Genomic DNA, 15,690 nt, shown 5'->3' on the forward strand with positions numbered 1-15,690 from the left:
TATTTATTTTCCCTGATCCCTGGCAATGGGAACTAGTTCTGTGGCCTAAACCTGTCTTATAGCAGCAGTCATCAATTTATGGCCTATCAGCAAAATCCAGCCTGCCATCTACCTTGGTAAATAAAGTTTTATTTTTACACACAACATGCCCACCAATGGATATATTATATATTGTTTCTTTCACCCTATAATAGCAGTGTTGTGTAGTTGTGACAGAGACTACATGGTCTGCAGGGACAAAAATATCTACTAACTGCCCCTTCACAGAAAAAAATCCAGCCTCTGACTTATCAGATACTTCTGCCAGAGACCCTAATTGCAGTTTGAGTAACACACAAAAAGAAGAGATAATTTAGATACGTTTTATTTTTTGGCAGTGACAATAGCAAGCAATGTCCAGTGCCATGGTGCTCCTGGTGAAGCAGTGGACCTTAGCATGAGAGCAAAAATAATTCAGATTTACCTCATAGCTTGATAATGGATATGTTACTGTATGCCCAGCCTGCTCTTCCTTTATAGTTTCTTCCCATTTTTAAACCTAGCTCTCAGGTTTTTGTATTGATTCCATGAGGTGTGAGTGATATCCTTCTAGTAATTTATATAATTCTACCAGAGTCACTTTCTGTTAGTTGTAACTCAGAACCTTGATTTATTGCTAATTCTTAGTAAGATGTTTTCATTCCATTCCCCAGTGATCTTGTTCTTGCCCTCTTGTACAGCTCCAATCTATCAACCCTTATTTTACTGGCTGGTTGTCCATTTTCTCTCCAAGGCTGTGAAGCTCTTCAAAGTGGGGACTGAGTCTAATTGTTCTCTCTGTGGTTCTCAGAGAAATTTGAAAGCATGTAAGAATGTATTAACACATGTCATGACTATCAGAGCCATAAGACCACCATTTTCTTCATCAAAATTGCCAACCTTAACTGAGCCATCATCATGTTTAAGCAGTACACTAAGCTCCCTATATGTATTCTGTCAGATAATCCTCATAACCCTGTGACAAAGACACTATTCTTATTCTATTTTAAACATAAGAAACATATGGAACAGAAGACTTAAGAAACTTGCTTAAGGACATATAGATAGTCAGCAGCAAAACCAGGATTCCAATACAGGTTGGAACTCTAAAGCCTGCACTCATCAGCAATTAATTAAGACAGTTTTTATCTGAGATTATACTAAAAGTCAAAGGAAATTTAACAGCTCCTGACCAAATCCTACAGAATGTGAATGGATGTGGAATTTCAGCCACTAGATAAGAAAAGGTTGGATCTACTAGAGTTAGAGAAACTCTATCCTTTGTCAAAACCAGAAAAGTCCTGAGTTGGGGTGAGATTTCAGCTACCCTCTCTGTGGAATGACATTAATGTTTCTGTTTAAGTCTAGGGTCAAGGTAAACTGAAAGAGAAATGTCCATATGACCCTGTGAGAAGGGAATATCTGGATCATTTGCCAAATAACACTTATAAGTAAAGTTGAGGAGAAACTTCAAAAGGCAGAAAGTGTTATTTCTACTGTAGTGCAAAACTGGTAGGTGTCTATACAAGCACAGTAATCACTGGCTACCCAAGAAATTTCAAAGATCCTTAGGGGATGGTCTACATTGTAGAGTGGCCTACAATGCTGGGAGAAAACAGTGACTATAAGAAGATAAACCAGAGGGAGAAGAACTTCCCAAAAGTGGAATGAATATCCCAAAATATAGTAATGAAACAGACATCATAGGAGTATCCTGCAGAGCCTCATAATAACACAATGTGAAATAGTGGTAGAAAGTACACCATGGTGACAATATAAGTTTATCCAAATATTTTTTATTTATTTATTTTAGAGACAGCCTGTCACCTAGGCTGGAGTACAATGACATAACCATGGCTCATGGTAGCCTTTAATTCTGGGGCTCAAGTGATCATCTTCCTACCTCAGCCTCCCAAAGCAGTGGGATTACAAGCATGAGCCATCATACTATAAGGTTAAGTTTGCATTTGCAGCATATACACAGAGTGGCTGAGTTTCTATTCCTTTATCAAGCCTAGCTTTGGATTCTCTGGGACCAGCTATTTTAAAGAAAGTTGAGATCAATCAATCAATCAATCAATCACTCTCTCTCTCTCTCTGTCTCTCTCTGTCTCTCTCTCTCTCTCTCTCTCTCTCTCTCTCTCTCTCTCTGTCTCTCTGTCTGTCTGTCTGTCTCTCTCTCTCTCTCTCTTTTGAGATGGAGCCTTGCTCTGTCACCTTGGTCAGAGTGCAGTGGCAGATTTCGGCTCAAGGCTCACTGCAGCCTCTGCCTCCTGTGTTCAAAGGATTCTCCTGCCTCAGACTCCCAAGTAGCTGGGACTATAAGCGCATGCTATCACACACAGTTAATTTTTGTGTTTTTAATGGAGATGGCAGTTTCACCATGTTGGCCAGGCTGGTCTCAGACTCCCGACCTCAAGTGATCTGTTCGACTCAGCCTCCCAAAGTGCTGGGATTACAGATATGAGCCACTGCACCTGGCCTGGAAGTTGAGATAAATCTGTTTGACTGTCCAAAGGGGAAATAGTCTCAGGTTTCTGAGATGAGGCTTCAGTCCAGAGACACTGAACACCAACTTTGTGCTCAGCACTGTATCAGTCCTAAACATATAACACAAATATAACACAGCCATTTTCTATAAGGAGCTTGTGCAGGAGGAAGAAAAGTAAACAAATTGATTACTATGTGGTAAGTTCTAGGAGTTGGCACCTCAGATCATATATTCTACAGGGTAGCCACCAAGTCTGGAAATATTTCCAAATACATAAATGATTTATTGACAGTATATTACATTAAATGATAAAATAATATCCATATTTCCATATGTTACGAGCAACTAATAGTTTTAGGATTTCTAGAAAAAGACAACATCTGAAGTGAGACCTGAAGAACAAGTAGGTCAGAGGAAGAACAAAACACTTGGGCATCTGCCAAACTGATTTAATATTGCTAGAACATAATTTGGAGGGCCTGTAGGGCAGGCATGAAGAAATAAACAGTGAGGCTGACCAGATAATTAAGCATAATTAAGGAGTCAGGATTTCATTCTCAAGGGAATGAGATTATAGTAAGGAAGCTCTTCAACTTTAGAAAAATGATGGCCAATGAAAGATCATTGAAAACAAAGTGGAGATAATAATTTGAGACAATTGAGAATAATGCTAGAAGTCTTTCTTTAGGTACCTGATGTAGTAAACCAATAACTAAAATAGGAGTCAAGGTGGTTAGAAATGGAAAGATGTAATAGATATCATGGAGGTTCCCTGTAATTATTAGATGAATGATTTTACTTCCTCTGAGAATAATTAAGAAACTCACCTTGAGAATAAATAACTCTGAAATGAATCACTTTAGGCTGTTAGAGAATTTTATTACTTTCAATCTAAAAATGTCAAAGAAAAAGTATTCCACTTCTTGTGATGTGAGGCTAAATAATGTACATGAATTTCTGCCACCCCCCAATTAAGTCAACAGCTAAATATTTCAATTAAGATAAGAAGAAACATAACTTAAAATCAACTTAACAAATTCTCTATGGCAATAAAACTGCGAGGTAGGGGCATGCAAAGTGTAAAGTGTCACACTCCAATATAGAAATAATAAATGAAAATCATTTTTTTATTTATAGATAATATTTTAAACACATTAATGTAAATATCAAACTCCTATAAATATTTGGGCACAGATTTGACTAAAGATGTTATATCAAACAATTGTTTATAGCACTTCAATTTGATGACCCAATCTGATTTACCATTACCTGAATTTTTAGAAGATACAATGCTTCAATATAATGCTAAATTTAATACTGAAGAATTTCTAGAATTCAACTCATTTGTCTGAACTGTTCATCATTATTTGCTCTCATTTTACTTATCATTTTTCAATGACAGTGATACTTCTCTCTTTCTCCCTGGACGTTACTGAAATAAACTGTCGAGACCCTGAAAACAAATCATTTCTGTACGTATCAATCAAAATATATGTGCTACCTACCCTTGTCGGTCTTTGTACATTTTGTTAACTTTTTCCCACTGGAAATCAAGCTGGGAGAGAGCTTCCTGTAGCTTCACCCTTTCCACCGGCTTGGCACTTTGCAATGCTGCTGTCTTCTTGCTGTGAATTACGTCAATCCGACCTGAGAGTTGTTGTACAGTATCTTTTATATTCTGTAATATGAAAATTTTAAAACAAGTAAAAAATGAATTATATGTCTATACAAAAGGAAATATATACATATAAATCCCAAAGGTAACAAATGGTATTGCAATTCTTAACTACTGACTTTTTAAAGTTAATAACCATGAAGTCTAGTGACTTTGACATGCTCAAATTCAATTGGTAAATCAGAGACCTCATCCTGATAGAGTGGATAACTCCCTACATCTTAAAACTGACTTCATTTGGCTTCTGTATCTTGACCTCTTCTGATTTTTCTTATACCTTTATGTCCACTACTTCTCAGTCTCCTTTGCTGGATCCTTCTTCTCATCCTGATCTTAATATTAGAGTGCTCTAGCTCAGTGTTTGCACTTCTTTTCTTCTCTTTCCATAATTCCTCCCATTTGTTTTTATAATTTTAAACATCCTGTATAAGACAATGACACACAAATGTACATCTCAAGCCTGGACCTCTCCTCTGAACTCCAGTCTAACAAATGGTAGTAATTTCTCAACACCTCGAGGTCTCATGAGACTTTCAAACTTAATATGACCCAAACAAAATTCTGAACTGCATTTCCTAATCCTTCTCCTCCCATAGATTTCCTCATTTCAATAAATGGCAATTACTAATTTCAACTGAGTTATAGTAATTCAATTAACAATTATTCAGATTGAGCCGGGCGCTGTGGCTCAAGCCTGTAATCCCAGCACTTTGGGAGGCCGAGGCGGGCGGATCACGAGGTCGAGAGATCGAGACCATCCTGATCAACACGGTGAAACCCCGTCTCTACTAAAAATACAAAAAATTAGCTGGGCATGGTGGCGTGTGCCTGTAATCCCAGCTACTCAGGAGGCTGAGGCAGGAGAATTGCCTGAACCCAGGAGGCGGAGGTTGCGGTGAGCCGAGATCGCGCCATTGCACTCCAGCCTGGGTAACAAGAGCGAAACTCCGTCTCAAAAAAACAAAACAAAACAAAACAAAACAAAACAAAACAAAACAAAACAAAACAAAACAAACAAAACAATTATTCAGATTGAAAACTTTGGAGCCATCCTTAATTTTTTTCAGTCTCCAGTATTCAAATTATTGGACAATTTTTTGACTTGACTGTCAGAAGATATTCAGAATATGACTACTTCTCACTACCTTTCTTCCTACAGCTCTGATATAAGCTATCATTGTCTTTCATCTGGATTATAACAAACCTATTTCCTTGTGCTTCCATTCTTTCCCTTCTCCTGGATAATTCTCCACACAGGAGCCAAAGAGATTATTTTAAAACGTAATTGGGATCATACTACTCCTCTGCTTAAAATCTTCCAGTGGCTCTTCAACACAGAGTTCAATCACAGCCAATTTTAAAAGCCTACATGAAAAATAATTACTCTTGTTGCACTTTATACAAATAATCAGACCAAGTATAATAAAGCAAATTGGTCCTATTATGATTTGTCTTTAATAGAAATGGGAGACTGGAAAGAGAAAAAATCATGTTTTAAGAACTATGGTACACCAGATATTAGTCTGATCTGTTGTTTTTGAGTTTCTTCCTGCAATATACACTGACCCTGATTGTTCCCGTGAACCTGCAAGTGATCTCTGACTTTGCTCAGAAGAAACAAGAAGGATGGGTAGTGTAGAAATCTGGATCATTACTCTAATTCTGGACACGTATTGAAATCCGCTAGCAACTTCATATCATCTTGGTTCCAACAGTTGCCCAGTTCATGAAAATTTTCTAATTTAGTTTACTTGGGATAATCTTGCTTATTTTGCTTTACTGTTATGGAATATATTTGCTGTTGTACTGTTTGTATAGGAATGCAGAATAAGCTTACACAATATTTTCTTAAATTGAACACTTACTAATCTTCCAGATATTACCTTTTATCAGTTATGAATAGCCTTCACCAAACTGATGCTTGCTGACTGAGCTCTTCTCTACAAGAGACCCTAATAGGCAGAAATATCATCAGCTATATTGAGCCTGACGAAGTTACAGAAGGTAGATTTTCATCCCTCTCCTACTCTTAGGATTAAGGGTTCTGTTGTAAAAGAAAGGGGGGAAATATGTCAGAGGCACTGAAACCAGAGCAACCCTGTCTTAAATAGGGGCTGGAAAAAATAAGGCTGAGACCTACTGGGCTGCATTCTCAGGAGGTTAGGCATTCAAAGTCACAGGATGAGACTGGAGGTCAGCACAAGATACAGGTCACAAAGACCTTGCTGATAAAGCAGGTTGCTGTAAATAAGCAGGTCAAACCCCACGAAAAACAAGATAGTCCTTCTCACTGCTCATTAGACACTAATTATAATGCATTAGCCCACTGAAAGGCACTCTTAACAGTGCCATGACAGTGTACAAATGCCAAGGCAATATCAGTAAGTTACCTGATATAGTCTAAAATGGGAGGAACTCTCAGTTCTGGGAATTGCTTACTCCTTTTCCCAGAAAACTCATGAACAATGCACCCCTTGTTCAGCATATAATCAAGAAATAACTATAAGTATCCTTAGTCGAGCAGCCCACACCACTGCCCTGTCTATGGAGTAGCCATTCTTTAGTCCTTTACTTTCTTAATAAACTTGCTTTTACTTTTATTTTTTTTAAAGCATAATGTTGACTATGGTCTATAGATCTCTATATGGCTTGCTTGTATACTACCTACCATTCCAACCTCATCTCTTCCCAGTCTCTTCATGGTCCACAATACTTCAACTTCTAGTTTTATTACATTCCTTGCATATAGCAACTATATTCTTGCTTCAAAATTTCTGTCCTTGCGGTTTTCTCTGCCAGAAATAGTTTTCCTAACCAACATTTAGGAAATGGTTCCCTTATTTCTTTCTCATGTTAAGGGGCTTCTCTACTGCTCTATTTTAATGAGCATCAGCAATCACTCTCTATTCCTTGCATTATTCTTCGCTGTTCTTTATACCCTTATTACTAAAATTAATATATTTATAGCAAATGGCCTGTATATACAAGTAGACTGAAACCTATGAGTACAGGGATATTATCTGTTGGGATTCCGAAGCTCAAAACCTGCACTTGGTACATGATAGATGGCAAATGCTTTTTTGTTGAATAAATGAATACATAGATGGTTCCATAAATTCAGTACATATTTTATTTACATTCTATTTAGGGAAAAAATCAGAAAGGACAAATTTATTATACAGGAAGAAAGAAAAGAAAATTCTAAACATATTTATTCTTAAATAAATTTGCTAAAAACTCAATTCTGGCTATTCTTGCTAGTATGAATTTGGTTATTTTGATCATCTAAATTGTTTATCAGGTCAACTGGGCAAAGTATATTGTGTAAGGAGCAATACAGGAGAAACAAAGGTGGGTGAAACACAGTTCAGTATGGTTTTAAAAAGTTCTAAGTGGGTTTTATTTTAGTAGTAAGAAAGGGTATGAAGAATTGAAGAAAAAAATGAAAGTATAGAAGTCTCAGCTAGATGAGGAGGAGGAAAAAGATGAGTATTTTAAGTGGCACCAAACATTCTCTAGAAGTTCAGAGAAAAAATGTATCAGATATCATATTTGGTCACAGGCTCAGGAAAGAATTCATGAAGAAGGTGTAATTTGCAGTAGACATAGCTGAGTAGTAGAAGTGAGAAGAACATTGTAGCTAGTAGGTAACAGAAATGCAAAGAGATGTAACAAGAGCAGTCATATTTGGCTGCCTTTTTGGTAACATAGAAGCTTAGGGAAACATGGGCCGGGAAACAAAAGTTGAGGATGTTCAATAATGTGCTTTGAATCTCAACAGAACATTCTGCCTATACTTTAGTAGCTAATGGGGAACTATGGAATTTAAAATTTATCATTATGTAAGATTTCAAATATACATGAAAGTAGGAAAATAATACAAAAGCTCCCATAATCCCATAATCCAGTGCCAACTGTTATGACTCCATGGACAACCTTATTTTATGTATAATCCCATCCACTCACCTCTTCAACAAGATTATTCTGAAACAAATTGATATATTATTTTATCCATAAATACTTCAGCACTTTTCTCATGCTGAAATATTCTCTCATGAGAACTTTTTCAGGGAAAGTACACATAATACCATTACTACACCTATAGTATTCACAAAAGTCCAATAATTGAATCAAGTATCTAGTTGCTATTCACATTTGAGTCGAATTGGGAAGGAAGTTTAGGAAATCAGCTCAGCAGAATTCAGTGACTGTGTGTTGTGTGAAGAAGTCAAAGAACTTGAATGACTCTTAAGTATCTGGCCTGGGCATCCACATGATTTGTGGTATCACTGAGTAAAACTATTTCAGATGGATGACCAGGTTTCACGGGTGCATGCTTGTTTATGTGTGCATAAGTGATTACTTCGATTTTGAATGTGGTCATACTGAAAAGCCTTCGAGGCATCAAACTGTAGATATTCCATAAGCAGCTGAAATCAGATTTTGAGAAGAGGAGTAAGATAGAAAGGATTGCTTAGCCATACATATTTTCACATTTGTATACATGGACCAGGCTTTCTGAGCAAAGAGCTCTGGTAAATGGCTTAAAGGATGAATGAATGGCAAGTATACCTTGGAGTTTGGACTAGTGCATTCCTCTGGAGAGATTCAAAAAAATTTCTCTCCAAGAGCCCTTTGATTATATTTCAACATATATTCCAAAAATAATAGACCTAGATCTTTGTTTTATATCCCAGAGCAGTCTCTATCTTTCGGTATGTCTGTCTCTCTGTCTCTCTCTCTCTCTCTCCCCTCTCCGATGCATCAGGTGCTTTATGCAGACTCTGAGATCCATGATTTTGGGATTTCTCTCCTGTATTACAACCCCTGCACTCACAGATAAACATCTTGCCCTAAGATGCTTTTGTGTAATTAATTATGTGTTGTCTGATCCAGAGATCTTGTGTTTCCTGACTAGATAAATAAATATAAATTTTATCATGTATAAACAAAGAGAATATTCTTTCCTATTTTTTTGGCAAAATTGCGAAGGATTTATAAACTGGAGACTGGGTTAGACAGGGAGTGATTGCTGCTGAACTTACAGTTTTCCAGATGACAGGCTCTGAAGGAAACTTTACAGTCAGAAAAGGAAACAGTAAAGAAGTTAAGAATAGAACTTAAAGGGTTATCTGCCTTCTTCTAAGATTTCATGTTTATGGTGCATGAGGACTTGCCTTGAACAAGAACTAAGCTGTAGAGGCAGCTGAGAATATAGATAATATCAGTCGTAAAGGGTGAAAGTCAATGCTTACAATGGGAACCTAAAAAAAAGCAACTGTGTTCTCATTTCTTACTATATATCAGCTCAGCAACAGGGTAAGGTACAATGGTTATGGGTGATATAAGTTAATTTCAGAGAAAGAGGGTATATTTAAAATACAATTTCAAGGAATTCTTTTCAAGGCCACGTACACCTTGTGATGGAAAGCTTTCATTATTTCTTTTGTTTAGCACCTCGATTTAACTCTGTGGAAAAAAGTACTTATCTGACAGGTCAGGTATTACCATACAAAAGAAAGAACAAGCCCACTGAAATAGTCTGAGAATTTACTTATCTGGAAGAATGCAGGTTAAAACTGTCTTTTGGCAATTTTGCATAGAGAATTGATGGTCATTGGGATGTGTGGTGTTGAATAAGACTAAGGATGGTTACATTGCTCAGGAAACGTTTGCAGAGTGGAAAGAGTGAGAAGAAAGGTGGCATAAAGATGTAACTCTGTGAAAAGCACAGGCAGAGAAAGGAGATGAGTATGCCTGAAGAGTAATAGTCAACAGACCCAGGAGGAAAACCTGAAGGAGGGAGGGAGTTGCCAACAAGTCAAACGCAGCTAGGACCAGGAGGGAAAAGTCAACCTGGGCAATTTAGGTCATTGGCCATCTTATCAAGACCAACAATAGCATGCTGGAAGTGGAAAACATAAATGTAGGCAGATCAGACTGTCATTTGCTGTCATCCCCTCTCACTACAAAACAGAAAATAGCTTAGTACGACACTGCAGTTTGCTGTATTTGATATCAGAGACTTGTTTATTGAAGAAAAGTTTACTACTGATAAAAACAAAACTTAAAACAGAAACTGTTGGGTACTATGCTCTCTGTCTGGGTAATGGGATCATTCATATCACAAATCTCAGCATCAAACAATATATCCATGTAACAAACCTGCACATGTACTCCCAAATCTAAAATAAAAATAAAATTATAATAAGAGAGATACAATGCGTTTCATAACTGTTATTGATGCCCTAAAAGTCACTGAACTCAAGTATATTTCTAGTATTATTTCTTTACTTTTATTTATCTGGTAGAATTTTACTACCATCTTCTGATGGCTCCAAGCCTAGAGTCTCATGTGGAATGTTTAGGGTTTTTCCACTAGCTCGATTTGGTCAGGTGCTAGAACCATGCACCAACAAATCTTCTTGGCTGCTTCTGTTAATTCACCTGACCTGGGCAGCCTGATTTCACAAGTACTTGATTTGATTCAACTCTGAATTCTCTAAGTCATTGACTCCATCATTCTCACTTAGCTGCCAGTCCAATGGCAAAGATCCATAACTCTGACAAGTTCTTCACTTGATACCAAGCAGCCAGCTGAATGAAAGGCTGATTACTTAAATTCACATTGGGCAACCAGTCACATTTGTTAGTACATAGAGGGTCCAAACCCTTTAAATGCTTAGCTGTAAGCACCATGGAGAAAAAATTCAAGGGAAGGGATAAAGGATATTCCCTCCCCATCAGCACATAAAAGTTATCCAAGTTATGGCTTTGATATGGTATGTGTGTATGTGTGTTTGTGTGTGTATGTATACTCTCTGAGGATCTGAGTTTGCCAAGCTTCCTGATTTTAACTTGAGTCTCTGGGGAGCTATCAATTCTCTAGAATGCTGTAGAATTGCTCAGCATCAGGTTATGAACAGTTTTAGCAATGCTGAGCAGCGTGGTGCAAACACAGAAAAACTTTCTATCTTAAACGAGAAAAGCAAAAAGCAAAAACTGGGGCAGGGGATGTCACACTCCCTGGATATCTAGATAATAGCTCCTTGGTGCATTCTCAGAGAATTCTGTCAAAATTGGCTGGAGTCCAGGAAATAAAACCTTTTTAAAGTCCCTGTACATATTCGTGTTCCCAAAGCACTGCACACAGAAAAATGGTATGTGCACCAGAGAAAATTTTGTGGCACTTTCTGTAAAATCAGAGATGAGATCTGTGATAGCGTTTTACTATTTTAGTTTGTCTAGAAGTGAGTGATCTTTATAGTTTCTGACCCTCTAAAAATGAAGCTATAGTCCCTGTAGTTGCTATGGTGATATAAAAATCCCTAGGATCACTATAGAATATAGCATTTCTATTTCTCTCCCTGAATAGTTCCTTATCTTATCTGAAAATATGATGTCAAAATGACAAAGTACCAACTTTTTAGTCAATTCCCTTCTTAATTTTGACATGCCCCTATGAATTGACCTCTTCACTACCCCACTGAAATTCTGCAAGATGTTTATTTTTAGCCTTTATTTCTGCAAAAGGAAATTATAAATATACATAAAATGAAATTTTAATTTCTAAAAGGCATTTGTGTATGAATTTATATAACCTGAGTCCTTAATATTTTAAAATAGGATATTTGCAACTCTGGTTCACAGTCCTCAATAAGTTAAATAAGACCTTGATTATATACTGTGAATAGAGGAAAAATTAGATAGCACAGTAAGTTTTAAAACTGGCAGATGAAATCCAGATACCTAAAGTAAGAAAAGGCAGAAATCTGTAAGCCATGTGGCTTCAGTTCATTTATCTATTTGAAAAGCTTATTGTTTACATAAGTGTTTATTGATAACACAGATATAATATCAGCCTCAATTTGAGATATGAAAATACAGATTTTACAATGTGAGTCTCCCTTCAGAAGATAATCAGTTTTTAAAGGAGACACATACAGAAATAATTTGAACATAAAGTGCTTTGTTTATTCAAGTGTTGTGGAGTATGTTTCTTTAACAGGATAAAAGGCGAAGCCAGAGAATACAGATAATTCATCTAGAAAACAAACAAGGGACCTATTTGCCAACTAATCAGTTTAAGATAAAGGTCTCAAGCAACCCTTAACTATGCTCTGTTCTTTATCATAAGGGATAGACTTCCACCGTTTAGTTTTTCTTCCATTTAATGTAAAGTGACAACTACTCCCTTGCTGTCAGAGATTTTCATTATAGAGCTTGCCTTTACCATCTAAATGGTAAACTTATGGGTATAAATGTCAAAGTAGATATTGCCGAACCTGAATAGATCTAGAGTAGGGGAGAATAATATCTGACAAATTGAACTTACTGTTAATCACTTTGGATGAAAGTAAACTTAAAAGAATTTACTGAAGTTTTAAATATCTTTTTTATCTATAGCAAAGCTCTTTGCTTCCCAAATACTATGAAAATTGTCAGTATAAGTTCTATTATTTAAAATAGTGGCTGGGCATGGTGGCTCATGCCTGTAATCCTAGCACTTTGGGAGGTCAAGGTAGGTGGCTCACTTGAGGTCAGGAGTCCAGACCAGCCTGATCAACATGTGAAACATCATCTCTACTAAAAATACAAAAATTAGCCAGGCATGGTGGTATGCACCTGTAATCCCAGCTACTCAGGAGGCTGAGGCAGGGGAATCGCTGGAACCTGGGAAGCAGAGGTTGCAGTGAGCCAAGATTGCACCATTGCATTCCAGCCTGGGCAACAAGAGTAAAACTCCATCTCAATCAATCAATCAATCAATCCATCAAAATAGCATAATTTCTGCTGTCCTGTCTCTGTGGTCATTCAATTCAACCATTTCTTAATCTTCAAAATCCAATTACTAAACAAAAATGTCTATAATTTATAAGTGTCTTTGTTCCTATATTTCATACCTAGAAATAAGCTTATATACACTTCCAAAAGTATACAACTCTTTCCAAGTTAAGATTTTCAATAATATGTCTACTGTGGGATGTACATACAAACACTAATTGGCTAATTTTTCTTCTGTTAAAAAGTTTGTCCTCTGTAATAAAATTTTACAAGAGAAGTTGCCAGTGTTCTCTTAGTCAAAAAGTTTCAATTAGAAAAAAGTCTTCAAATGAAATGATCAAATTTCAAATACATAAAAGCGTAAGTTAAAATGTAAGATAATATGAAATCAATTGTTGTTTCAGTGCATTTTCCCCTAAAAACGACTTCAGTATTTCAGTGATATTCTGGTTTGAAATATATTCATAGTTATTTTTTAGAAGAAATGATAAAATTGCTTTCTAATGATTTCTCAGTTTTCGTTTCTTTGAAGGACTAACGTTAGCAGATAGCTGGAAGCACCTATAATATGCATTTTTATTTTTTTGGGGGGATTGAGTTTTGCTCCTGTTGCCCAGGCTAGAGTGTAATGGTGTGATCTTGGTTCACTGCAACCTCTGCCTCTAGGGTTCAAGCTATTCTCCTGTCTCAGCCTCCCAAGTAGTTGGGCTTACAGGCTCCCACCACCATGCCTGGCTAATTTTTGTATTTTTAGTAGAGAAAGGGTTTCACCATGTTGAACTCCTGACCTCAGGTGATCCGCCCACCTCGGCCTTCCAATGTGCTGGGATTCCAGGTGTGAGCCACCTCGCCTGGTCTATAATTCACATTTTTAACCATATTTATTTCCTGAAGGAAATCCCTATTTTTTCATTTAGTAATAGGTTCCTCATTGCATATTTTCCCTTCTTGGCAGGATTCAGTACTGTTAGGCACAGTTTTTGTCACACAGCCCTAGCCTCTTTAGTTTTAACTAGTAATGCTATTTTCTAGGTTTCTCTTTGTCTGACAGCTATATCTCTGTATTCATTCATTAACTCAAGAAATATTTGTTGAAAACCTACCACAAGACAGTCATACGTTATATCTTGGGGATATAGTCATGATCTAGAAAGAAAAAGTTTTGCTCTCTGGAATCTCACCTTCTATAGGAGAAGAAAGTAAACAAATAGGAAAATGACGAAACTATATGTTCAATTAGATAGTGGTTAAGTGCTGAGGAGCAAAATTAAAGCAGGGAAGGAGAAAATAAAGGATAAATTGGGGTGGGTAAGGATTTTAGGTAGGAGAGGGTTAGGGAAGAACTTACTAAGAAGGTGGTTTTTAAGTGAAGATCTGAAGGAAATGCAGGACTTAGGCATTTAAAGAAAAATCATGAGAATAACATTCCAGGTAGGTAGTAAAGTAAGTACAAGGGCCCTGATACTGGAATGTTTCTGGAGGAGTGGTCAAGGAACATGGAGGAAGTGATTAAGGATGGAATGTATTAGCCAGTGACTACCAGGGAAGTATCAGAGAGAATGAAGTGGGTAAACCATGGAGGGCCTTATGAAGATAATAAGAACTTCCCTGTTTACATTGAGGGAGATGGGGAGCCTTGAGGGTTTTGAACAGAAGCCGGAGATATAATCTGACTTTTCATTTAAATAGGTATCTGTGGCTAGTATGTTGAGAATAGAGTCTACATGGGACAAGGGAAGGAGGGGGAAACTTGTTAAGAGACCATTGCAATCATCCATGCTGGAGATAATGGTGGTTCGGATCAGAGTGGAGGCAGGGTGGAATTCTGAATACACTGTTAAGGCAGAGTCCTTAGGATTTGGTGGCCAATTACACGTGTGTTGGTAGGGAGAGGATTCAGGGATAACATGAAGAATTTTGGTACAGACAAGTAGAATAATGGAGCTGTCATTAACTATAATATGGAAAATTGCAGGAGAATAAGGTTAGGGCATAAGATTTTGTCATGCTAAATTTAAGATGTTTATCATACATCTAAGTGAATATATACAATGAATATGTATGTCATGGTTGAGGAGAGAAATCTTAACTAGAGATATAAGTCATTGGGGGTAATTTTTAACCTCTTCCACACTTGCTCAGAAAATACTGGCATTTTCCTATATTCCCTTTCGAGGACTCTTTTCTTCTTAACTCAACCCTGTAGACAATCTTAGTCATTTCCATCACTTAAATAAAACTTTGACACAAAGGAATTTTATTTGGGGGAGGTGGAAAAGGGGATAAGTAAAATATCAAGATGGGAGCATAGATTCACTGCTGTTGGGGCCCAAAAGAGAAGGCATCCAGCAAGAGGAGGGAATTAGCCATTTGGTAGTTGATTCTGCTTAAGGCTATATCAAGGTGTTTGGGGGATAACAGAAATAGAAGGAGCTAGAAGAAAGTACAGGGAAAGAATTTAAGTCTATAGATTGGTAGACACTCAGCAGAGATTCTTGGTTCTGTTGCCATGGTGGGATTATATACACCTTCCAGAAAACCTTTCCTCAACCAGAGTATTTATTTAACAAGCCAGATAGAAATATGTATCTGGAAATCCAGTCCACAACATTTTGCACTTACATAGAAAAAATGGGTGATCTAGGATGTTGGACATCTCCTGAGTGAACTTTAATAGTGAGAGTCCTGGCACAGTTGCCTGAATTAAGGGTTTGGTTTCTAA

General features: G+C 37.0%; 1 protein-coding gene across 11 annotated transcripts in view; it reads right to left on the bottom strand.

Moving 5' to 3' along the window:
• DMD (dystrophin) overlaps window positions 1-15,690 on the bottom strand; it is a 2,654,855-nt gene that overhangs the window by 1,202,143 nt on the left and 1,437,022 nt on the right. For all 11 annotated transcript variants that reach the window (XM_074391460.1, XM_074391464.1, XM_074391461.1 and 8 more), the window contains one exon: window positions 4,015-4,187. In XM_074391460.1, the coding sequence (XP_074247561.1) occupies window positions 4,015-4,187 (173 nt within the window). The remainder of the gene's footprint in view (window positions 1-4,014; window positions 4,188-15,690) is intronic.

Source organism: Saimiri boliviensis, chromosome X, assembly GCF_048565385.1.
Source record: "Saimiri boliviensis isolate mSaiBol1 chromosome X, mSaiBol1.pri, whole genome shotgun sequence".
NCBI classification, from domain to species: domain Eukaryota; kingdom Metazoa; phylum Chordata; class Mammalia; order Primates; family Cebidae; genus Saimiri; species Saimiri boliviensis.